At 35.9% G+C, this 24,687-nt stretch overlaps 1 protein-coding gene across 1 annotated transcript in view; it reads right to left on the reverse strand.

The window, feature by feature from the left end:
* Positions 1-1,063: 1,063 nt before the first annotated feature.
* Positions 1,064-24,687, reverse strand: part of LOC107587285 (rho GTPase-activating protein 26-like) — a 110,112-nt gene continuing 86,488 nt past the window's right edge. The window contains exons 14-21 of the mRNA XM_016275001.1: positions 22,092-22,150; positions 19,368-19,473; positions 16,835-16,994; positions 14,475-14,625; positions 13,832-13,991; positions 3,845-3,880; positions 2,604-2,696; positions 1,064-1,388 (exon numbers count right to left, since the gene is read on the reverse strand). Of these exons, the coding sequence (XP_016130487.1) occupies positions 1,235-1,388; positions 2,604-2,696; positions 3,845-3,880; positions 13,832-13,991; positions 14,475-14,625; positions 16,835-16,994; positions 19,368-19,473; positions 22,092-22,150 (919 nt within the window). The 3' untranslated portion in view covers positions 1,064-1,234. The remainder of the gene's footprint in view (positions 1,389-2,603; positions 2,697-3,844; positions 3,881-13,831; positions 13,992-14,474; positions 14,626-16,834; positions 16,995-19,367; positions 19,474-22,091; positions 22,151-24,687) is intronic.

Below are 24,687 nucleotides of genomic sequence, written 5' to 3' on the forward strand. Positions count from 1 at the left end.
GTCATATCCAGAGTAGCATATCCCAGCATTCCCCTCCTGTCGACTGCTGTGTGTTCGTGTCATTCGGTGAATGTTTGTGCTTGTTCGAAGTTGCACATCCGCCAACATCTCAGACTTCATTCTTTTTATCTTGAAAGCCATTTTTCATTTAAATGTGTTTGGAATGCTCTCTGCATATTCTAAATCTGGTAACCCATATGAGGCCCACAGGTTTTGACCCACTTTTCTTGTCTTGGTCTTTGATGCATCCCTGTGGTGCCAAGCCACAGACGTACTCTTTTTTTAATTTTTTTGGGTGTGGTAACATCAGAACAAAAGGAACATTTGTTGCATGTGTTTGCGCTTCAGGGTTTTTGCATAGGAAGGAATAATTCATCCAAAAATGAAAATTGTTTCCATCATGTTGTTCCAAACCTATATATGTAGTGATTTTTCTGTCACTATGAACTATGTTGTATGGAAAAGTGCTGTGCGAAGATTCTTCCCAATGTGTTTTTTTTTGTGTTCCACGAGATAAAAACAAAAAAAAAAGCACATGGGTTTGGAACACAGGTGAGTAAATAATGACAGAATGTTCATTTAAATAATATTCCTTCTAATTGTTATTTTTTTGCACTTGAGTATATTTTAAGAGACAAACTCCTCGCTAGGTTTGTGAGATGTCGCATTTTCTATTCGTTTCACAGGAAGCCTTGCGAAGGGAGTTTGTGAGCCATTACACGTAGGTTGTATAAATTCAGAAGTATACTGAAATGTCTAGAAAATATTGTTTGTTTAATCATTAATCATTTTTAAATGAAACTGAAACTCAAATATAATTACGCAGATTCTCTTTGATATACACACAGTTTACAACAAAACAATTTTAATACATAGTCGAATTGCTATCTTTTTTGTCAAGGACTGTATTACAGATGCACTTTTGAGAAGTGTTGATGTTGTATGGAAATGTCAGCTCTATAAATCTATAGGGGATATATGAGTAATCACTGTTTTAAAGAATGACCGCTTAATGTCGGGGATGCAAGTATATTTTGTATAGTGCAACAGAGTGACCCGGTGAACACGCCTGAGGTTTCATTAAACAATAATCTGATCTACTGCTAAGCGGTGTCAAGTGTCAAACTGCGGCAGCTTGGAGCTCTGATAACCTGTTAAAGGGCAAAAGGTGGAACAAAGCAGAGATCTCAGTTTGCTGCTCTTATGCCGACTCTCAAGACTCAAACCTGCTTAACTAACCAGATATACCCAGTACACTGAGGGCTAAAAATGGAGACCCCGCTGTTGGGAACTTACCATTCTCGAATATGGTGCCTGCGATAAAGGACAGCTCAGAGTCATGTTCAGCTTTGCAGGCGTATCGTGCACGTGCCTTTCGTGGCGGAGGACTGGAGAAGATACAAATATATATTAATCTTATAAATCTTTGAATTAAGTTCATGATTTGCAGATGAATTAATTTATTTGCAATCCATTTCTGATCAGAAAAATACCCACATGAAGATAATTCAAAGATATTGACTTAAAAAAATAATAAAAATCAATCACATCAATCACCTGTCATTAAAAACATGAAAAAAATGTATGAGTTCAAATGTTCAGTGCTCTGACATCAGTAAATAAAACATCTCAAAAGTGCCATTATATCACCGTGGCTTGTTGAAAATGATGCCATGGTCATTTTATGCATGTATGTATGTGTATATGTATTTATTTATTTAATGTCTGTCTTTGAAATACCTCGTGTTACCATGTAAATACTATGGTACATGAATGTGTTAATCATTATATAATAGGGATGCTCCCATATAAAAATACTGGCTAATATTATTTTGTAATACTGTTTTGTCCGGGCAAAAATAAATAAATAAAATAAAAATGAATAAATAAATGCATAAAATAAAGTAAAATCATACAATAAAATAAAGCACTAAATAAAACAACCATTTTAAATTTTAAATGCAAAGTGAATTATGAAACACAAATGTACCATGTACAGTATGAAAAAAATGGGTATTGTTAATGGATGGATATTATTGCATTATTAGTGTTTTTAAAGATTAAATGCGTGCACTAGATGACAGAAAAAAGTAATCTAACTGTAAAAATAGTGGCTATAAGCATTCTTAATTAAATATACAATAACAACTGATATATATAAAAAAACAACTCTAATATCAGCCTCTAAAATATCGATGGCACATATGACTAGGTACTAACCCTGAACCTACGCCTAAACCTAACCTTAACCCACGCAGTTACCTTATTACCCAGTGCTGTCTTAGGTAAGTACACTGTATGTACACTTACTATAAAATAAAGTGCAACCAAAATATGATTAGTGTACATTCACTTATACTGATCATTAAACATCTTCATGAAATACATCGTCATACATACAGTATATGCAACAACAGAAATGACACAGTATATTATTACCCACAATGCATCAAACATGTCCCCAGTGATGACATTAGTTGATGTATATGCTCAGATGTGAAGAGGGAAGGCATGAACGTGCAAAGCGGAAGATTAACACCGAACGATTAGAATACTGCACTGCTATAGATAGCCGCCTAAGCAGGCCAGAGCAGGACACACACCTGACGGGGGAGGATTCGCTGGAGGGGCTGGAGGGGGCAGAGAACATCGGCCACGAGGGGGAGCGTGGTGAGGTGGGACTGGGTGAAGCCGGGCTGTGACACACACACACACACACACACACACACACACACTGTGATCCCAGCGCCAACATTTATGTTACGGCAGCTGCTGAGTTAGAACTTTCACAAGAGACTTTAAAAGGAAGTTGCATCATCGGTTTAAAGAAATAAGACATAAACGTAGTTAAACATGCTCGAGAGTTTCATGCTTACAGGAAAAGTTCAGCCAAAAATGACCATTCTGTCATAATTTATGCAACTCATGTCTTTCATGTCCTGTGTGAGCACAAAAGGAGATGTTTTGACGAATGAAACGACAGCCCTTCGTCACTGCATGTGAAATACTGTAGCAGTGTGAATATTTGCCAAAGCATCTCTTTTTGTCTTCCACTGGAGAAAGAAAGTCTGGTTTAGTGAGTAAAAAATGACTGAATTGTCATATTTAGTGGAACTGTTCCTGAGTAAAACATGCTGAGGAAAAACATTAGTGATCATTTGTGTTAATGTAACATGAGTAATCTCACATTAAAGGCTTAGTTCACCCAAAAATGAAAATTAGGCTGTGTTTTACTCACCCCCGAGGCATCCTAGGTGTATATGACTTTCTTCTTTCAGACGAATCCAGTCGGAGTTATATAAAAAATTGTCTTTGATCTTTCAAGCTGTTTAGTGGCACTCAGCGGGTGTTGCATGCATCAGTCCAAAAGAAGTTAAATAAAAAGCGCCCTTCCATAAAAACCCATTAAAGTGATTATTATGTTTTGAATATGGATATTTTTCTTACAAAAACGCATCGATTCGCTACAGGAGGCCTTTGTTCACCCCCCGGGGCCGTGTGAGACATTTTTTTTTATGGAGGGGTGATTTTTATTTAAGTTCTTTTGGACAGAAGCAATGCAACACCCGCTGAGTGGCATTAACAAGCTTGAAAGATCAAAGACAATTTTTTATATAACTCCGACTGGATTCGTCTGAAAGAAGAAAGTCATATACACCTAGGATGCCTCGGGGGTGAGTAAAACACAGCCTAATTTTCATTTTTGGGTGAACTAACCCTTTAATCTGATATGGTTTGTGTTGACTAATTTAAAAGGTTTCTCTTTTTTTCATTTTATTTTTTTACCCCTCTCCAAATTGTCCATGAAATCTTCAATGCTGACTATAAAACTAGATGAACTTACCTTGTCGATATACTGCTGCGAACCTTTGGATTTTGACTGTAAATAATAGAAACAATGTTAAAATATTTTTTGCTATCTCAGCTTAAAGGGTTAGTTCACCCAAAAATGAAAATTAGCCCATAAATCACTCACCCTCAAGTCATCCTAGGTGTATATGACTTTCTTCTTTCAGATGAATCCAGTCGGAGTTATATTAAAAATGGTCTTTGATCTTTCAAGCTGTTTAATGGCACTCAGCGGGTGTCGCATGCATCAGTCCAAAAGAAGTTAAATAAAAAGCGCCCATCCATAAATGGATGGTGAATTACATAATCACTTTAATGTAGCTTGCACTCACTGTTGTACACTGGAAGCAGTTCCGGGCAGATGAAGTATGAGGTAGGCTTTGTGCATGCGCCGCTCAGAAGTGACGAACACGGAAACGCAGCGGAGAGATCAAAACAAAACAACGGTCACTAATTAGAAGTACAAAACGAGGATTTGTAAAGAAGAATGTCGGAGGATTTCGATATAAGCCAAGAGGAGACTGGTTTTCCTTTGCTAAAGTAAGGAAACTTTGCTTCCTTTGCTCCTGTTAATAAACGTTGGTTTTCACGAGACTCACCGGCGCATGCACAAAGCCTACCTCATACTTCATCCTCCCGGAGCTGCTTCCCTTTACAACAGTGAGCGCAAGCTACATTAAAGTGATTATTACATTTTGAATTTGGATATTTTTCTTACAAAAATGCATCGACTACAGGAGGCCTTTGTTCACCCCCCGGAGCCGTGTGAGACACTTTTTTTTTTAATGGATGGACGCTTTTAATTTAACTTGTTTTGGACTGATGCATGCAACACCTGCTGAGTGCCATGAAACAGCTTGAAAGATCAAAGACAATTTTTATATAACTCTGACTGGATTCGTCTGAAAGAAGAAAGTCATATACACCTAGCATGACTTGAGGGTGAGTAATTTATGGGCTAATTTTCATTTTTGGGTGAACTAACCCTTTAACATGCATGAATATACAAATATGCAAAAAAAAACAAAAAAGAAAATAAAAATCTGTACCGTGTTATTTTAAAACAAAGAGTTGTTTCTCCATGCACGGTCATGCAAGTATTTCAGGTTTACAATCATTTTCACATATGACCTAAAACCTTCATTATTTCTACAGTTCTGTTTGCTGACATTAGTGGCGCAGAAATGATACACTTCACCTTTGAGCTTAAAGGGATAGTTCACCCAAAAATGAAAATTACCCCAAAATGTACTCACCCTCAAGCCATCCTAGAGGTATATGACTTTCTTCTTTCAGATGAAGACAATCAGAGTTATATTAAAAAATGTCCCGGCTCTTCCAAGCTTTATAATAAAGTCCAATAAAGTGCATCCATCCATCATAAAAAGCCACTCTCTCGTGGACATGTGTAGAACAGTTGGCGGAAGTTAGAGATTACAGTTTATAAAATTGTAAATATGGATATTTTTCTTACACAAACGCATTGATTTGCTTCAGAAGGCCTTTATTAACCCCCCGGAGCCATGTGGAGCACTTTTTATGATGGATGGATGCACTTTATTGGACTTCAAAATCTCAACAGCCATTCACTGCCATTATAAAGCTTGGAAGAGCCAGGACATTTTTTAATATAACTCCGATTGTATTCATATGACCTAAAACCTTCATTATTTCTACAGTTCTGTTTGCTGACATTAGTGGCGCAGAAATGATACACTTCACCTTTGAGCTTAAAGGGATAGTTCACCCAAAAATGAAAATTACCCCAAAATGTACTCACCCTCAAGCCATCCTAGAGGTATATGCCTTTCTTCTTTCAGACGAAGACAATCAGAGTTACAGTATATTAAAAAATGTCCCGGCTCTTCCAAGCTTTATAATAAAGTCCAATAAAGTGCATCCATCCATCATAAAAAGCCACTCTCTCGTGGACATGTGTAGAACAGTTGGCGCAAGTTAGAGATTACAGTTTATAAAATTGTAAATATGGATATTTTTCTTACACAAACGCATTGATTTGCTTCAGAAGGCCTTTATTAACCCCCCGGAGCCATGTGGAGCATCTAGGATGGCTTGAGGGTGAGTTCAAACCAACATCGTTTATCCACAATAAAATCAAATCTTAAGCGAGGCATAAATGTGGACATCATCATAATCAATATTTAATTTGCACAGAAGCAAATGAAGCGGCTTATTGGACACTGGAATTTGTAGACAAGCATCTATCACACACAAACACACTCATCACTAAACTGATGAGCATCTATTCACAGTAGATAGTGGGGCTGTCATGGGAACAGCATGAGCTCAAGTGCTGAGTTAACTATAGTAATCTAAATGTCCATACATTAGTAGTGTTAATGGACTCTCACTTAGTCGAAGTCAAGCTGCATTCTGTATTTACTGTTTATAAAATGGAAAGTTCCGGTTCTCATTGGTCAATAAAAGAGTTCTAGCCATGCCAAAATATGTTATTTACAGTTATGATGCAAATTGCTGTATATTTGTGTATCACTGTGTAAAGCCGATTAAACTTGCCAGGAACTATATCTTACAGCAGGAGGATGAAAGCTAATGAATTTGCTGAATAAAATAACTCAACTTTGTTTGTATTATGTTGGCAAAATTACATTATGTTGGCAAGAGCGTCCCAAAATGTGACACAAAATGTCTACGAATCCATTTTTAGTAACCATTAATTATTTATATTGATTTCTTTGTGGCAAAGTCATAGCAGATATTATATTTTGTATAATATCTGTGGGATATATTATGATTTGTAACTTTTGTAATCTGTTGTATTGTACACACTACCTGGTCAATCGTTTGGAATCATTAAGACATGATTAATATTTGTGTCGAATATCTTTGAAGAATAGAAATTAAAAAAAAAAAATGTTGTAACATTATGAAACTGCAGTCACTTTTGATCAATTAAACGTGTCATTGCTTAATAAAATGATTAATTTAAAAAGAAAGAAAGAAAGAAAATAATACATTATCCCAAACTTTGAATTGTAGTGTATCGTGGTTTCCACAAAATAAATAAATAAGTACAATTAAGAAGCAAACCACTGTTTTCAACATTGATTATAATAAGAAAAACAAGAAATGTTTTTAAGCACCAAATGATTTCAAATTAAATTATTAAAATGTAAAATGTAATTAAAATAATATTTATAATTATTAAAATGATAAATTATTAGAATAGCACTGAAGACTGTAATAAGGGGTCCTTACAATTCAGCTTTTCCTCACAGATATAAATGACATTTTAAAATATATATATTATTATTATTATTGTAATAACATGACACAGTGCTTTTACTGTATTTTTGATAAAATAGGTTAAGCCTTGAATAATGCAAGTCTTCTTTCAAAAACATATTTACTTTTTTTTCAGAACTTTCATCAATCCAAATTTTGGGTCAGATCATCTTGGGCCCATGCCACGATTACATATGCTCTGAGGACATCAATCAGGAAGTAGACTATTATGGCGCAACTTGCTGGGTATCATTGCCACAAAGCATTACTGTAGTAGATGTTCAGTGCCAGTGTCACCTACTGGCCAAAGCATCATAAAAAAGGACCAAAAAAAAAAAGGTTATAACTTTGGAATAATTTTGCCTAAAGCTCCATGTCTGTATTACTACAGCCGCTGGCTTTTCCAGATTCGGTTTACAGAATTTTATTTATTCATTTATTTTTGCTATAATTCCCACAAATTTACTAATGAAGATGCCAAATAGGAAATCAGCCATTATCTCGGAAACACTTCTACATATTGACACAAACCTATAATTGATCTGATCTGAGAAAACGATTGGTCACTGCGCCACCTACTGATTATGTTATCTAACTGCCAATAATAGTAAATCTAATCACAGCTTTTGGACTTTTTTCTTAATTCACTTTGGTGAATGGTCCAACAAATCCCCTCAACAGTGTGCTTGTCCCATAATTGCTGCTAGAAGCTATAATGGTATTTTATTTTATGTATTCGATTTATTTGAACTTCCGCAGTGGACTGGGTGTTTCCCTGTCTACTATGGTCAGAGATGCTGGGAGAGCCTCCAGCATCCCCACAACCCTAATCAGTACAAACAGTTTGGAAAATGAATGGATGGACAGATATATTATATATAAGTTTAATATATGTATTTTTAATATGTATTATTTTAGTTTCCTATGACTTTCATAGGAGTGTAGATGTTTGCATACACTTGTCCTTTGCATTCAGCTACTTTAATTTCTTGTCAAGGCACCACTTTCAATTTCTAGACTGAGAGAGCCAACATAATTCAACTGATCACATGTTTTCTCAAGTAGTTCATCAATCTCCAGGTCTCCATTGATTTACAGCCTGCTGGGTCCTCTGAGGCCTTTGAGATGGGTAGATCAGCACCGCCACACTTAATATATACGTCTATATATAGATGACAGCATTCATCTCAGTCCTGTGGCTTTGAGCCGCCGATCCTCACAGCTGATTTACCACCGAACACACACACACAGGGTTTCCATGCTGTATGGGGACATCCCATAGGCGTAATGGCTTTTATACTGTACAAACTGTATTTTCTATATCCTTACCCTAAACCTACCCCTCACACAAAACGTTCTGCTATTTTAGATTAAAAAAAAATAAAAAATCTGATTTATAAGCTTGTTTCCTCATGGGGACCGAAAAATGTCCTCACCATATTTTCTCACCATAACAGGGTATACCTGAACCACACACACACACACACACACACACACACACACAGCACTGCTTTTACTATTAATCTCATAATATCATGGACGCTTACCTGGATTAACCTTCACTGACTACAAAACAAATAGGCACTGCTCGGATTGCAAAAACAGGATTTTTCTGCTTAACCCACGAAGATATTTAGATGCTATATAACTGCTATCATGACATATTTGAATAAACTTCTGAATTTTATTTTGCTTAATGTTTCTGCATTTCACAGCAGTCAGTAGTGCTTTTTAATATTTTAATCCAATAAACCAATGTAGGTTCATTTAGTTAACCTTCATTCTGTTCCTCTCTGTATTATGTAAATGCAGTTCTGTCATGACAACTCTCAAGAGAGTTGAGCATGGTAATATACATGTCAATATTAATGTGTTTGGTCTTGGTGGAATAGATCTGCTACACTGCTGCTGCGAAACTGAGACTTGCTACTGCCAATACATCCATGGACAAGCTGCTGTGAGTAAGAAATACTGCTGCTGCACATACAACATAAATAAAATAAAATAACCCCCATATATAGGTTTGTCCATTATTTTTATTAGTCATCTTCTTTTGGGCCCTTTGTCAACAAACAACTCGCTTTAAAGAGTAACTATTTTACAAAGATGGAGATTTTGTATGAATTCATAGAATGGGAATTATTTTTCAAAAAAATTTGGAATACAATTTTTGGGAAAAAAAGTATGAAGGTCCACCCCTAACATAGCTGTCACCAGGGCATAAGCAGTTTCTCCCTCTGAAATGTTAGTGTTACTTTATAAAAAGGAGTTGTATTGCACACCATTTAATCTCATATTTTGTGATATTTCTTTGGGGGGGGTTTCTACTGTCTTGCATACTTTTTTTGAAAAGGCACTGAGTCTCCTACCTCCACGGTCAAAAGGTTCCTGCTATCCACATAACTGATTCTCATATAAACCTTCTTATCAGTGAGAGAAATACAAAGCTATCACTCACTTGTAGCAGCTGGCTTGCTTTCTTATTTTCCACTCAAACTAGGCCATGGTGAAATATCTCTAAATAAAAATATTAGCATTGTTTAACCAAATACCCAGAATTCACACATTAGATCAATAAAATCTAAATTATACATGCTTATTAATTATGCAGTCACACTTGATACTCGGTTCTCTGTTTGTTTCTCATTATGTATGTTCTTGTGTGTGTTTCTGGCTTGTGCAACCTTTGAATTTGGGAAATCATGGAGTATGGTTGCTTGCTCTGTTAAACAATGCAGATTCGGCAGTGCAATTTGCATGGTTTGCAAAAAGAGAGTATTGTTAATAGAGAGAGAGAGAGAGAGAGAGAGAGAGAGAGAGAGAGAGATGGGCAGCCAAATACCAGAAAACCAAGCAACATGGGCAGATGGGCAGAGCCCAAAATAAGCAACTTGGCTCATCAAAATACAGGTCAAGAATAGATCGAGAATTTGATTAATTTCATAATTATAAACCTGCATGAAACATTAAAAAGGAGGAAGGTGAAATAAACTAAATTATGAATACAGTGTGTATCTGCATTCTTGAAAAATAAGCCCAAAAATGCAACTTCTTATATTTATAAGTGACTTTATGGGGGAAAAAAGCCCAAGTTGCTTATAATAAGCGGACATGGCAACACTGCAAGACTACCTGCTACTCAGCCAAGTCAAGTCTTGCCCTGAGACTGATTAATGACTTTGTGTAAGATGTACAGAGAGGGAAATATTTCTATGACAGTATTTTTAAACGTTTGGAGGCCAGAAGAGATTTGCTTTTTTTTCACAATAATCTTGGTATCATTGTGAGTGTATTTCACAGGAATTTTTACACAACGCAATTCTTTTCCACGTGAAACATGAGAGCGTGAACTCCTGCTGGTAGGGTGAGGTTGGGAGAGGGCCCAGGACAGAATCATGGGGAACACCGGTTAAAATCAAGACCTCAGTAGTCATGGCTCTCGACAGTAAATATGTTGGCAGGAAATTGTGCTGGGTTTGATAATTTCCGTTCCCATAATAAAACCTCAAAGCATGCAAAGACTGTAGCCAATGAAAGGTAATGAAATGAAACGCAGATTGTATCAAAACGTTGTTCAGTCCCTGATTAAACCTGCCCTTTTGACCCTGAAACGAAAGCTACAACTTAAAACTATATACAAGACCATAAAGATCTCCAAAATGATCAAATAGTAATAAAGATGTCATTATTAATTTCAGATACTAATAATTTAGTAGCAAAGGTGCTGTTATTGTGTTCTTGCAAAGGCATAGTTATGCGATTACTAGGGTGTTCTGAGTGGCTGCTAAAGCCACTGTACATGGTTGCTCTATGATGTCTCTACTTTATTTATTTAATGTATTATTAATTACACATTACAGCTGATGTTCTATATGCTTCTAGTTAACAGATAATTTACAGCACTTGTCCTAAGAAATACAACAACCAATAATCAATCTAAAATTCAAAACACATGTTAAAAACAGGAAAAGTTAATAAATGAATACAAATCTAGCATCAAATCAAAACATGGTAATACAATATATGTGGGAATAAAAATCAACAATAGCTAATTAACTAGTTATGTAAACCCTAAATAATGATTGAAAAATATTGATTCTGTTTAAGATATTTTAATAGCTTTACAGAATTGTTTTAATTTTGTTTGTCTTTTAAACTGTATTGGTGAAGCATTCCGTGAGTGCACTCCCTTCAGTGAAAATCATGACTGCCCCAAGGCTGTTCTGCATCTTGGTATGTCCCCTTTTCTCTTGTTTCCTTATTAATTGACAAATAACCTTAAGGGTAAAACCACTTACATTTTTTAAATGATTTTCAAAACATGAGAAATTTATAAAACAGTTAACAGTAAACAGCTTTTGTTCTTGTTATTTTCCAACAATGCCACATCATTGACTTTGTTTATATATTACCTGTTTATATAGAGATATTATTGGCATAATAACAGAATGAGGAGCTTGACTCCAAATAGTGACACATTATGAGAGATAAGAAAAAAAATCCAGTGCATACATATATAACTTGGCTGTTTTACTTGATATGTAAGGTCTAATTATACAAAATGTGTACACAAAATTGTATTTGAGGTCTTTGCTGATGCATAAATAACTGTATCATCTGCATACATTTTAAATTCAGGTAAAACATTAATATACAGTATAATGTAAAAATAAGTGGTCCCAATAATGATCCCTGAGGAACACCCATTTCAGTACTTTGATAAGAGGACCTTATACAGGTAGCATGTATGTTGATCACATTGTTCTTAGACCCTAAATATTAGCTTCTGGTTATATCACATTCTGGTCTGAAGAAATGGCTCAAAACTCTCCTTCATTTGCTTCTTTTCACAAGTCCCATTGCATAGAAAAGTAATGGCAAACATCACCCCAATAAGCCACGTGAATTTAAGATGTCAGTAGCACATACAGTGTAGGATAAGTGGCAGTACGTGCTAAAATGTAATATTTAGAATTAGAGCTTTCTTCACATCTAAATTATGAGCAATATTAATAGAAATGCTTGCCTTATCAAACACCACTAATAAAATACAAACTTTTTTGAAAACTTTAAACTGACCTTAGTGCGGTCAGCAAAGTACAATTTTCTGAGAAAACTGCCTGCGTTCAGATTTATAATAGGTTTCCAAAAACAGCAAAGTAATGAGTGTTTCACTGAATTCTTGTGAACATGGAGACTGGGTGGCCATTTTGTATGTTTGTCCTTGTCATTCAGAGTGGAGCAAACATTTGCTATGTCTGTGCTTATGCTATAGTGAAACAGCAGAAAAAAAAACTACCCCTATTCTGTGCACAGCTAAGAGCCCTCAAAATGGGCCCACGATAGTGGTTTAAAAATCCATTACAGACCCATGGCCCACCAGAGACAGTGACATGTGTACAGCAAACAGTGTGTCCTGTTAGAAAACCAGCAGTGGGGAAAAGCATTATTGCAGGCCTTGGGAGAGAGTGTGTGTATATATTTGAAGGTGATGTATCAAGGAAAACAGGAGTTTTCTTGCTCTCTTTGGAAATAAAAGATGATCAATTAAGTTTGATCTATTACTGTATGTAGACATGCTCAAACATTGAACCAACAACAAAGCAATAAGTGCATGCACATATTGAGCTGTGCTTGTTATACATTCAACATTTGGCCAGAGGTCATTTATATATTTATGTCTTTAATGTGCATTACAGGTCGGAGAAAAAAATGGTCAAGCAAAACTAGATTATGACTACTTTTTGGTGCAAGAAAGCCTGACTAAAGGTATGGTCACATGTACCATTGTTCGGCAAAACCCAGTCATTTCAATAGGAATCTGTGTGATCTGGAGTATCAAGTGAGGGCGGAAAAAGTTCAGGTTTCAGTCATGTTTAAGTTGGTCACACGAAACAGAAAGCTGCTTGGTTTGATAACTGAAAATTATGGCTTTTAACTCTTTCCCCGCCTGCGTTTTTGAAAAAGTTGTCAGCCACCGCCAACATTTTTGATCATTTTCACAAAAAAATATTTTGTTGTATGAATATTTGAACATGCAATACATCAAAATAAAGAACAGCCTCTACTTTAAAAAAAAAAAAAATTTATTCTAGCTTCAAGCATTCTTGTTTTATCAACACTTGAATGTAGGTAAATTTCATGAAAAAAGCAACATTTTGATCAAAAAGCTGAGAAAATCGCATTTTTATCAAAGACTACATCTGGATCATATTCAGTTCGATGATCAAAGCATACTAGATGCAGTAGATCGCTTCCATCAACACCACCAAAGTTTCACAGTCCTTTACCACTTCCGAGATGCCATTTCACTCTGTAACATTAGGCAGTTTCATTTATATGCTGTTTATTGTTGATTTCATATGCATATGATTTCATTCTTTTTCATATGCATCTGCTTACATATGAGATTGCTCGTTTCTGCGTCTTCCTAGTCTGTGTTTTTGATCGGGAGATTGTGGACTCATTCAGGAGATGTGTAATAGCACCGCCGAGCATATAACAGTGAAAACACGGAAACCCGGAAAATTCCGTGTTTGGTGGGGAAAGAGTTAAGCTTCCCGAACACTCCACCTACCTTCTGTTGGTTGAACGAATTCATGGCATTGGTTCGGCTAATGTTGTGTTGGGCTGGCCGTGACGCTCAAATAAACAGGCAACAAAAAGAACAGGAGACAGTATTTTAACTCACTTTAGCTTTAAAGAAAGTACTTACAGTGAATTTGGCCGACTCTGCTTGGGCAGCTGAAGCCCATCGTGGTCTCCGTCTCCAGTGGGCAGGCTGTCGAGTCGAGTCCAGCTGAGTGTGCTGTTGCAATTTACTGATGACAAGTCTGCACTGGAGTTTACAACCATACTGTTCCTCTTCTCCACTGCTGATGGAAAAGCAGAAATGTTGCTATCCTAATGAAGAGTTAATAGTATGCTAATGTAATTACTCCAGCCTGTGGCTAAAACAGGGTTTGGTGGGATCTAGTGGTTTGAATTTATTTGAATGATGGTTTGTATTTCAATAAGTAATTCAAGTTATATTGCTAGTTATTTCAGACAATAACTGAATGGGATCTAATACTGGGGACTAGTTTACTTGTCACATGCCCAGAGGGGGTTGGCAGCAAAATGTTTATTGCAAAAGTAATTGCAAACAGGGCGGTGTCTGGTCTGTCTGGTGTGGCAACTTGAAACCTGAAACTATTTAAATAATTAATTGCATTGGTATTTGTAGCACGACCGTTTATAGACCAGGAACTGAATTTCCTCCTTCAGAGTTTAGATATGTACAGTAAACTAGCATAATTTTTAGTCTTAAAGAATTATCATCATTTTAGATGTTCCAAAGTAAGCACTTGCTGGTGTACCTTTGTCTTTCTCTGAAAATGAGGGGGTGTGGAAAAGAGTGAGGGGTCTCTCGCTGCAGGACGGGGCCTTGCTGTCTGCACTCCTCCGCCTGGGCAGGTTGAGCTGGGAGTTGCCCTGCCCTCCTCCAGACACTGGCATGTCTTTGAAAATCTGCAGAGCCGAAAGGAAATTCAAATCAACATGAAAATGTCAGAGTGCCACAATGATGGGATGAGTGTCTCCACAAAAATAGAACAGACTGAAATGTTGCTACTGATCCTGGGAGGATATGACCCCGCAGATGTGTCTAGTCATAAAATGATAATTTTCTACCATCAGTTGGTCACTTTCATGTCATTCCAAACCTGACTTTTTCCTCCATGGAAAAAGCTGTTCTTTTCCATACAAAAATATTGTATGACAGCTATAAATCTGCTACCAGTGGCTGTCAAGCTCCAAAAGACACCAAAAAGAAAGGTCCCTATGACTCATATACACTCTATTTCAAGTCTGAAGTCATACGATAGCTATGTGTGACAAACAGACTGAAATTAGATACATATTTCACATCACACAGAATATCCTCTCATCCTTCAAAACCCCTTAAATCTCATTTGCACGTCTGAATATTCAAGCACGAATCACAGTCACTTTAATGTTAAATATTAATGATAAATTAATTGGTTCTCATGTTTCCTGCAACACAGCAAGTATAAATATGCACTGTAAAAACAGTATTGTAAATTAACTGTGAATTTACTCCTATTAAAATATTGTAAAAAACACTTTAAAGATGCTGTATGTAATTTTTTTGACTGTACTAAAGCATACAAATATCATATGTTTGCAGTAGTGCTGTCAAACGATTAATCGCGATTAATCACATCCAAAATAAAAGTTTTTGTTTACATAGTATATTGTGTATGTACGGTGTATATTTATTAAGTATACATATAAATACACACACATGCATGTATATATTTAAGAAAAATATGTTACGTTTATACATGAAATATATTTATATATAATATCAATTTTATGAATATAAATATATACATGTAAATTCATGCAAATATTTTCTAAATATATGCTGTATGTGTGTGTATTTATATATATATATACATAATAAATATACACAGTACACACACATATATTATGTAAACAAAAACTTTTATTTCGGATGCGATTAATCGCGATTAATCGTTTGACAGCACTAGTTTGCAGATATTTAGGAAACATGCTAACATGCTATAGTGGACTGCGTTTATGATACTTTAAAGTCGCAATGAAATTTGTACAATATGTGCCATCACATTTCATGCATCTTTTCTGCAAAGATATTTAACAAGTAAATTAGTTTTACATTTACACCATGTTGAGCACTCATGTGTGATGCACTCGGAATAGAACTTTCTTTAACTAGATGGTTATTAAAGAAAATGTTACTCGAATCATGTTACATATTTCAATTTGCAAAAATATCAATAACTTACATTTAGAAAATAGAAAAGCTTACAAGGAAAAAGAGCAGTTTCTATTATTGAATACTGTATGTATAATATCTCATTTATGGATCATACAAGTTTGGAACAACATGAGGGCGAGTAAAAATGCCAAAAAAAAAACACAAACAAACCTGAATTATCACTTTAAGAATTCTGAAGAAGAAAAAAAACGTTCTCTTGTGACAAGTCATAAGTCTTTATTCAAAGATCCTATTGTGTGTTTGTGAATTAAACGCTTGTTGAGGATCAGTTTTATGTTTAACTGTATATTTGTTGAGATATATAGGATAGGTAGTCAACAATGCTTTTAGGCTGAAGCAGAAAGATTCATTACAGGTTAACCTCATTCACAGTGGAGCATATGAGTGTGCCATGTCTTTATGGCAATGAGACATGGGAAAGTTAATTGTACAGGCCATAATGACAGCCTTGATTGTAAAACCCACCCACTTTACCCATTCATGCAGGAGGAAGTGGCCATATGTCATGTGAAACTGGGCTCAGCTTAAGAAATCAGCCTTGAGCTGATTTGCATGTTGCCATGGCAACTATTCTAAGCTGCTTTACCCTTTAAACCCCTGCTGGATTTGAAGTTACCCATTACAGCAAATGTGGAGTGAGTGAATCCCTTAGAAAGGGGAATTACATCCTTCATTCACACCTAGGTGTCAGCAACACAGCTCATGCACCTTTATGGTGATTACGGTCAGAAAAGAAGTGACCAATAGAAATGAAATAACCTAATGAGCCATTTCACTCATTAGCTGTGCACATCATCACCAAATGTTCAGAAACAAAGCTCTTTTTCTTAACGCTTAACCAATTTTCCTGGTATAATATGGTGATGAGCGGCTGGTTTCCATTTATAAACATACCCGTTCGTGGTTCTCGATTAGGATTTCTACCACAATGTTCTGGAACTTGATGTCCATGATTGCAGCGACAGTCTCTTCCTGAGGCCTCAAGAGTGTGGGGCCGAACACTACGCCGAGGTTAGCAACCGTCATCAAATTCTGCAGGTGGTGACTGGCCACTCTGGTGAGAGAGTAAGATATCTGAAGTCATTTATTTCTTATTGTATTCTGATTAGTTAGCTTTATTGATAACAAAAATAGAGCTACAATAACTAATCAATAAAAGCAATAAAAACAATGGAAATGTTCTTTGATCAATTTGCTGTAAAATATTATGCATTCTTAAAAATCTAATTTAGGAAATTTACCATGATTGAAATCCTAAAACACACATAGGTTTGCTTTTGTGAATTGTGGGGACATTCCATAGGCCTAATGGTTTTTATACTGTACAAACTGTATGTGCTATTGCCCTACACCAACCCTACCCCTTACAGGAAACTTTCTGCATTTTTACTTTCTCAAAAAAAAACTTATAGGCATTTTGAAAAATGGGGACATGGGGTAATGTCCTCATAAGTTACCTTCTCCTTATACAAATTTGTGTCTTCATATGTCACAAAAACATGCGCGCGCACACACACAAACTGACATAGAAGACCATTGATGACAGTTTATCTTGGCTTTTACCCAAAATACCACTTAACCCTATAAAGCCTACTGTATCATACTTGATACACAAATATCTAAGTTCTGTCAGGACCACGATCGTCAAAGATGATTGACAATTAGCATACAGTTTGGATTGGCGGTATGGTTCCGTTCTGGGCAAGAACTCCCTGCGCATCCATGCAGCCTAGCATGGATAAGAGCAGGGAGGGCATCAATAACCCCCCAGGGTAAACAGAACAGAACCAACATAAATGTATTGAAGATATTGTTAAAGTTCAATAATGTTATGTACACATTTTAGAATTAGTCTGATTCAAAGGAGAATCAGAAGGCTGAATCCTGACTGACAGAGGAGGAGTTGGGGATGGAGGAGGGTAATTAGCTATTGAGCAATGCGAAAACGGCTGATACTACAGCGGGACCCTATATATGAATACTTAGATATGTGTCGTATTCCCATAGGTAGATGGGGATCAGCTGAGAGTCAGCTGATGCGAGCGTGACCTGCCAGAACTAACACTACGCTTGATGCCTCTAAATAATCAACATGATCAAAACTTTGCTGAAAAACCTGCTGTACTTCTACAACTACTACAGTTTATACTTTCAGGCCTTTTAGTATTTTATATATATATATATATATATGGTTCTTCTTCGTTATATTTCATGTTAAAATGCGCGTTTTGAATATGATACATCAGGCTTTTGAGGAACGTTTATTTGTTCATTTCTCAATCATTGTATTGCATTGCATTGTATGTTTTACCCCCCACAATAAAACTACAGAGCTTTGATCATAAAACTAAGCATCTAAATATAATCTTACTAGGACATATTATTGGGAGATATAGAGAGGCAACTGATATTTATATGCATTTGATGTAAGTAGTCTTCTATACTGTTATAAATATCTAATTGATTACATTACAAGCTATTTGAATTTCATCTTACTTTATGGGCATATAAATATCAGCAACCAATTCTCTGATATCATGAGCCATAAAAGCCTGATACATCAAATGATACTCAATAAATAAATAAATAGCAAGCAAGGCTGTACAGTGAACAACAGGTTTTAAACTAAAGCTACTGTCTAATTAAAAAAGGACAAAGCATTTGATATGCCCCACTTCAACTTCCTGTCTCATTAGGAAATAAGTCAACACAGGAAATACCATTTTGTTCATTTCATGTGGACTTCAATGGTATTACTCTTTTAGGGTTTTGAACTTGCAAACTTTCAGCCATCTGGTCAGATATTTAATGACTTTTACACAATTGTTGTAAATGATGATTCAGAGTCAACAGAACCCAAGGTAAAACCTTTACAGAAATTATTTCTTCTAATCAGCATACCGTCAATATTAAATGAGTCCCAATTAACCTTATGCAGCGGCTGTTGTTTTTCACTGCTACTGTCCGATGAAACTATTCATTCCACACTACAACATCATTTCCAAACTTGTCCTGAGGACAAGCAAAGTGGGTATTAAACTTCTACTTCCTATAATTCTTTCGGATTATGAATCTGATCTTTTGCAGAAAGCTGCTTTGTGTAAAGCATTTTCACTTTGGAGTGGACTTTCTCCGTAAACTTCCGAAATACTCCTCGAGCTGCCAGCGTCACAGAGGAGCGGCTCTGCAGAGCTCGGCAGTCAGGATGTCAAATTAAACTCGCACAAAAGAAAATGGAGCTGGGGAAAGAGACGGAGGAAAGCACAGGTGAAGGAAAACAAGCCACTCTTTTCAGCTGGGCAAACATGAAGGGACATTAAGGCCTTTTGTACCATCAGCAGGGTTGTGGTTTTTACAATGGAAATCCTCTTAGGTCTTTGCTGGATTTGTAACACAGTAAAAAGGGGGCGTCAACACCTAAACTTACTTAGCCAAGTGTTTCATGAGAAGCTCCAGCATCTGGCGGTTCTTCTCCGGGAGACGGTGCACTATGGAGTGGATCTCTGCCACCCTCGCCTCGGGATTGTCCAGTTCTAGGAAGACAGGGAAAGAGGAAGCGAGAGAGTAAGTGGCTGCAAAGGAAAACAAGCACATTTCCTTTTGTTCCGCATGAACTGTAGGCGTTTTACTGCTGTGTTTGACTCAAGCGCATTCGCAGCAGGAATGGGAGTCCAGTCTCACTGGCTTCGGCCGTGTAAGTTTTTACATACATTTCAACATTCACTGACACGTTTCAGGTCTGAAACATTGCATCTGTTGCTGATGTTGTGAAACTGAACAAAAGATCCCGTTCCTGATTCTGTGAGGCCACTTCCTGACACAGTCTGGACCCACACAGACACACTATTCCAATTAAAATGACATTAATGCTCACGTGTTTGTGTCTGCCTTGTTGTAAAAGCACAGTGCCACCTAGTGTATGTGACCGCTACAACAGTGTCCATTAAGAGCAAAGCTAATCCGCCAGACACCGGCTCTTAAAGGTCACTGAAATATTAGAGTGATCTCTCTGGCTGCCATGATATCCTAATAATCCCCAGTAACAAGAGTACAGTGAGAGAAGAGAGGTATAAAAGAGGTTGTTTTAGACATGATAAGGGACTAAATAAATAAATCAAATAAATCAAAAGTAATTCATTAATTAATTGCACTGCAAAAAATGATTTTCTAACTTAGTATTTTTTGTTTTCTGAAAAATTATCAGAATTTTGTTAGTTTTTGCTTAATACAAGAAAATATATCTGCCAATGGGTTAAGAAAAATCATCTTGATTTGTCCTTGAAGTAAGATTATTTTTCTTACCCCATTGGCAGATATCTTTTTTCTCTTGTTTTAAGCAAAAATGTAAAAAAATTAATACACTTTTCAGAGAACAAGACTTAAAGTCATTTTGCTTCTCAAGTAAAATTCTACAACCCGAATTCGAACACACAACACCTGGATGAGCGCCACAGCTTTTTATTTATAGCATAGTATAACATTTTATTATAAATGTATTCATATAATTATATATATATATATATATATATATATATATATATATATATATATATATATATATTTAATAAAATATGTTATTGATGCTTATTAAATAGTAATGAACTAAAGTAATACACACATTTAATTACTTGGTATTAAATATGTATTATTATCATTATTACTGAATAAAATAGTTAATAATATGTTATTATTATTATTATTTTCATTTTATTTTCACTTATTAACAAACAAAAATGTAATAATATTAATAATTAAACCAAAATAAAAATCCAATCCTATAATAATAATAACATTATTGTTATTATTATTATATAACAAATACAACATTTAATACTAATTTAGTAATATATTATATATTATAATAAATGAATAAGTATTTAATATATTCTAAAAATATATATATTTAAATAAATAAATGTATTTAAGAACAAACTTCAACACAAGAATATATATATATATTGTCTGAAAACAAGTCTTACTATCTTAAACACAAAATATAGATGAAGAAATGATCTGCTGCTAATCCAAGCCATTCAAAAAACCCCTGCAAGACATAACCAGACCAGTCATGTATTTGATCGTGTTGAACAGAAACCGAACCTGTAGACCATGCACACACATTTTCACACTTTCTTGTCTCTCTTGATTTTCTCTTCTCCAGTTACACACACATTCACATCGTCTCTCACGCCCTTATTCCCATATCCCCATCTCTCTCTCTCTCTCTCTCTCTCTCTCTCTGCTGATGGGCAAACTCCAGATGGCACCTTGCTCTTTATCACATAAATGGCTCATATAGACAGGAATGAACGAGGGGAGGAGTGGAAAAAAGAGAGAAAATGAAAGGCAGAAAGGGGGGGGTGGAGCTCTCCGAAAGAAAAAAAAAAAGTTCATATGAGGACAAGGGCCTAACATCACCCTTAAGGACTGGCAAAAAAAAAAGAAAAGAAAGTACAGAAGGAAAGAGAGAGAAAAATAGAGACAAAAAAGGGAACGATGGTAGAAAGCAAAACGAGATAAGATGAAGATAGCATGAGATACAATGCAAAAAAAAAAGCATCTTAATAATCATTCTTGTTTTCACGTACAAAATATCCAAACATCCTTAACGCAAGATATATTTACTTGAGCAGCAAAATTGCATTAAACATTGTTTTCAGACAATGTATATTTTTGTATTTAATATATCTGTAATAATTTTTTCTTCATTAGTTAAAAAATGTGAAATAATTTATGACAAATTATTTATGAATTAGTTTGAATAATTTATGAAATATATTTAACAATTTTAGCAAACAGTTGTTTTAAGTAAAAATCTAATAAAATGTAACTAAGTTTGTGCTTAAAAAATTCTAATCAAATTTTTTGCAGTGTGAAAATCAAAGTTTATGTTACAAATGAGATGCAAAAGACGATCTGGAAGAGGAACAACATCCCTCGGCGTCTCAGGCAAAAGCTGCCACACTGTAAATCCATTTTCTTTCCTCTACACCCCGGTTTCCTGTTTCTGATCATACTAGCTTGAGCACGCCTACTCTGTAGTGTGTTTTATCAAATGGTCGAACTATAGTCAAATAGTTTTAAATAGTCAAAATAGATCAGGGGAAATACGGCCAGACCGGTCCAATCAGACAGATAGAGAGAAACTCACTGGCTGCTTTGATGAAGCTCCTCTGGTACTGGTATGTCATGAGAGGGGCCGGCAGCATCCTGGTAGAAGAGGAGAAGAGAAAATATTAGCGATTATATAACAGACCAAATAGACTCAAAAACAGAAGGAATGGCGTCGAGACAAATTAAACTGAGAATGTTTGGATGCATGATGATGATGATATGTCTTCCTCTATCGTTGTAAAATGCTTATGCATATTTACTAACTTCTGAGAGGTTTTATTTTTAGCCTGCAAGCTAATTTGTAGATTATTAGCAATGTTGTGGAATTACATGAATAATCAGACTGTCTGTCAGACTGAATGATTATATTTTCCGACAAAAATGTAAGTGGTAATTGGAATATATCATGTTTATAACATGAATTACTATATTTGTATATTTTTTGAAAATAATATGAGTGGCAATTGCTAGGGATGGAACGATTCACAATGCTGATTTCACAATACAATTTTTTTTTTTTTTTTTTTTACAATGAGATTTAAAGCAAATTATAAATGAAAAGGTGTCCTTTTATTATTTTTCAGACAAAATGCTGCACATTTCTCTGTGAAATTGACAACAAACTAAGGCGTGCTATTTCTATTTCAAATTAGAGGCAACCACTACATTTTATTCACAATCCAAACAAAGATGCTGCATACATGCAGCATGAGCAGTTCTTGATTTAAATGAGATTGTATAATTTTGAAATTTAAGCAAAAACAGAATGCTCTAATTCCAGCTTTGTTAAACTATAATACATAAAACATATCTGAATGAAACAAAAACAGCAGACGGGCTGCATGAGATGCAAATTCACTCTCTGACAGCAGGTGGCGCTCATGGAACAGCAGCAGTACAGTGTTCCCTTGGACACCAGTCTAGAAAAGAAAATACCATCTAAACTTTTCTGAAGACAAGTCAGTTCCCATCAGAGATACATTGATATAAACTCCCACCCCCAAATGTACGGCGATTAGTTTAACATCTCAAACGACAAGTCGCATATTTTTATCGATTTTCAACCAGCTCGAGTATGATTCAGGGTGCATTGTTGCATCCCTAGTAATTGCTCATGTAAAACTTCTTGGCACGGTGCTAGCATGTTGTGGGTGGTTGCCAGGCTAGTATAATGAACCAATGGGTCCACCATGCTCTACCTTGTGAGAGTTAATTGTCGAATGTGCACTTAAAATTATATATTAAAAAAAATTACTAGCAAATAATATAATATAATTGAAATAAAAGTCCAGGCAAGTGTACTTTCACTTTTAAGTACAATTTCATGACTATGTTTCTTAACACACTTAAGTAAATTTTTAAAAGTGCACTTTGTAATAATTATAAAATATTTTACTATAAAAAACATTTTAAAGCATTATGTTTCAATAATCTTTTGCTTTAATAAAGAATACTCAATTTTGATGTTGACTAACATACTAAATCATATGTAACATTTAATTATACATCTAACTGTAATTTTACTAGATATTACAGTTAATAATCTAATATATTAAATCTACTTTCAACAGAAATTACATTATAGCATATTTTAGTTCACCATAAATGCTTGTCAGTACATTTAGCAGTACACTTTAAGCATATTTCAAACACAACAGAAGTAACTATAGTTATCCAATAAACCACGTTAAAACTATTCTTCTAGTATTGTGTATTTGTTTCTTCGTTTAATATAAGTTCTGACAAATTTCGTCATGGAGCGAAGGTGGAGCAGTGTTTCTAAACAGTGGAGTGAGGAGTGAACCCGGAGCGGAGTGATAATTGAATTGGAGCCTGGTGTCTGAAGCACATGTTAAATAACGCCAATCCTATTGGTCCACATGGCCCGTGAAGTCATAGGCGGGTGCCAGGAAAGTATAAAAGGGCACCTGCTAAATACGTCACCAACTTAGTTATCTGAAGGAGACGTAAACAGACAGGCCAAATAATCATGGGGAACCATGGTTACATGCATAATCCGAGACGTTTTTCTTCGAGAGAACTCGTGCTGCATCCTCTAGCAAAGCTGCCCAGACCACAGAGAGTGGGCTATCTGCTTACAACCCTAGCGGGGGAGATAGCACTGTCTAGGCATGGGCTCAAGGAGTCCGCTACTTAAAAACCCTGAGCAGGGGAGCAATCACTGAGCTAGCACATAGCTATCCTCAGATAGCTATGTACCTAGGAAGGAGCTACCAGAAGGGGGACCGACTGAAACTACCCAGACCTCAGATTTCTACATTTCCAGGAAAGGGCTCACCGCAACTACAAGTAAGAACACATCTAGCCTCAGACAGCTGTATTCAAGTAAGCCCCCAATCAGAGTCAGTCCCACAGTAGGCTAGCAAAGTCACTGTGTTATTGACCATAAGCTCATATGAGGGAGATCCGGACCATCAGTAAATGATTCGCTCAGAGCGAACACACAAGACATCATTAGTCCAGAGTCAGAGCCTGATGTAAGCAGTGGCTTACTAGATGGGGGAAAGGGGAGGAAGGGAAGAGAATGATCAAGGAGTCCCAGCCTCGGGATGCAGGCGATCACCATGTCTCTTATCTAGGATGTCCCTGAGATCCATATTCCCTTTGTTAGC

The sequence above is a fragment of the Sinocyclocheilus grahami genome, unplaced genomic scaffold (genome assembly GCF_001515645.1).
Source record: "Sinocyclocheilus grahami isolate Dianchi unplaced genomic scaffold, SAMN03320097.WGS_v1.1 scaffold91.1, whole genome shotgun sequence".
NCBI lineage: Eukaryota > Metazoa > Chordata > Actinopteri > Cypriniformes > Cyprinidae > Sinocyclocheilus > Sinocyclocheilus grahami.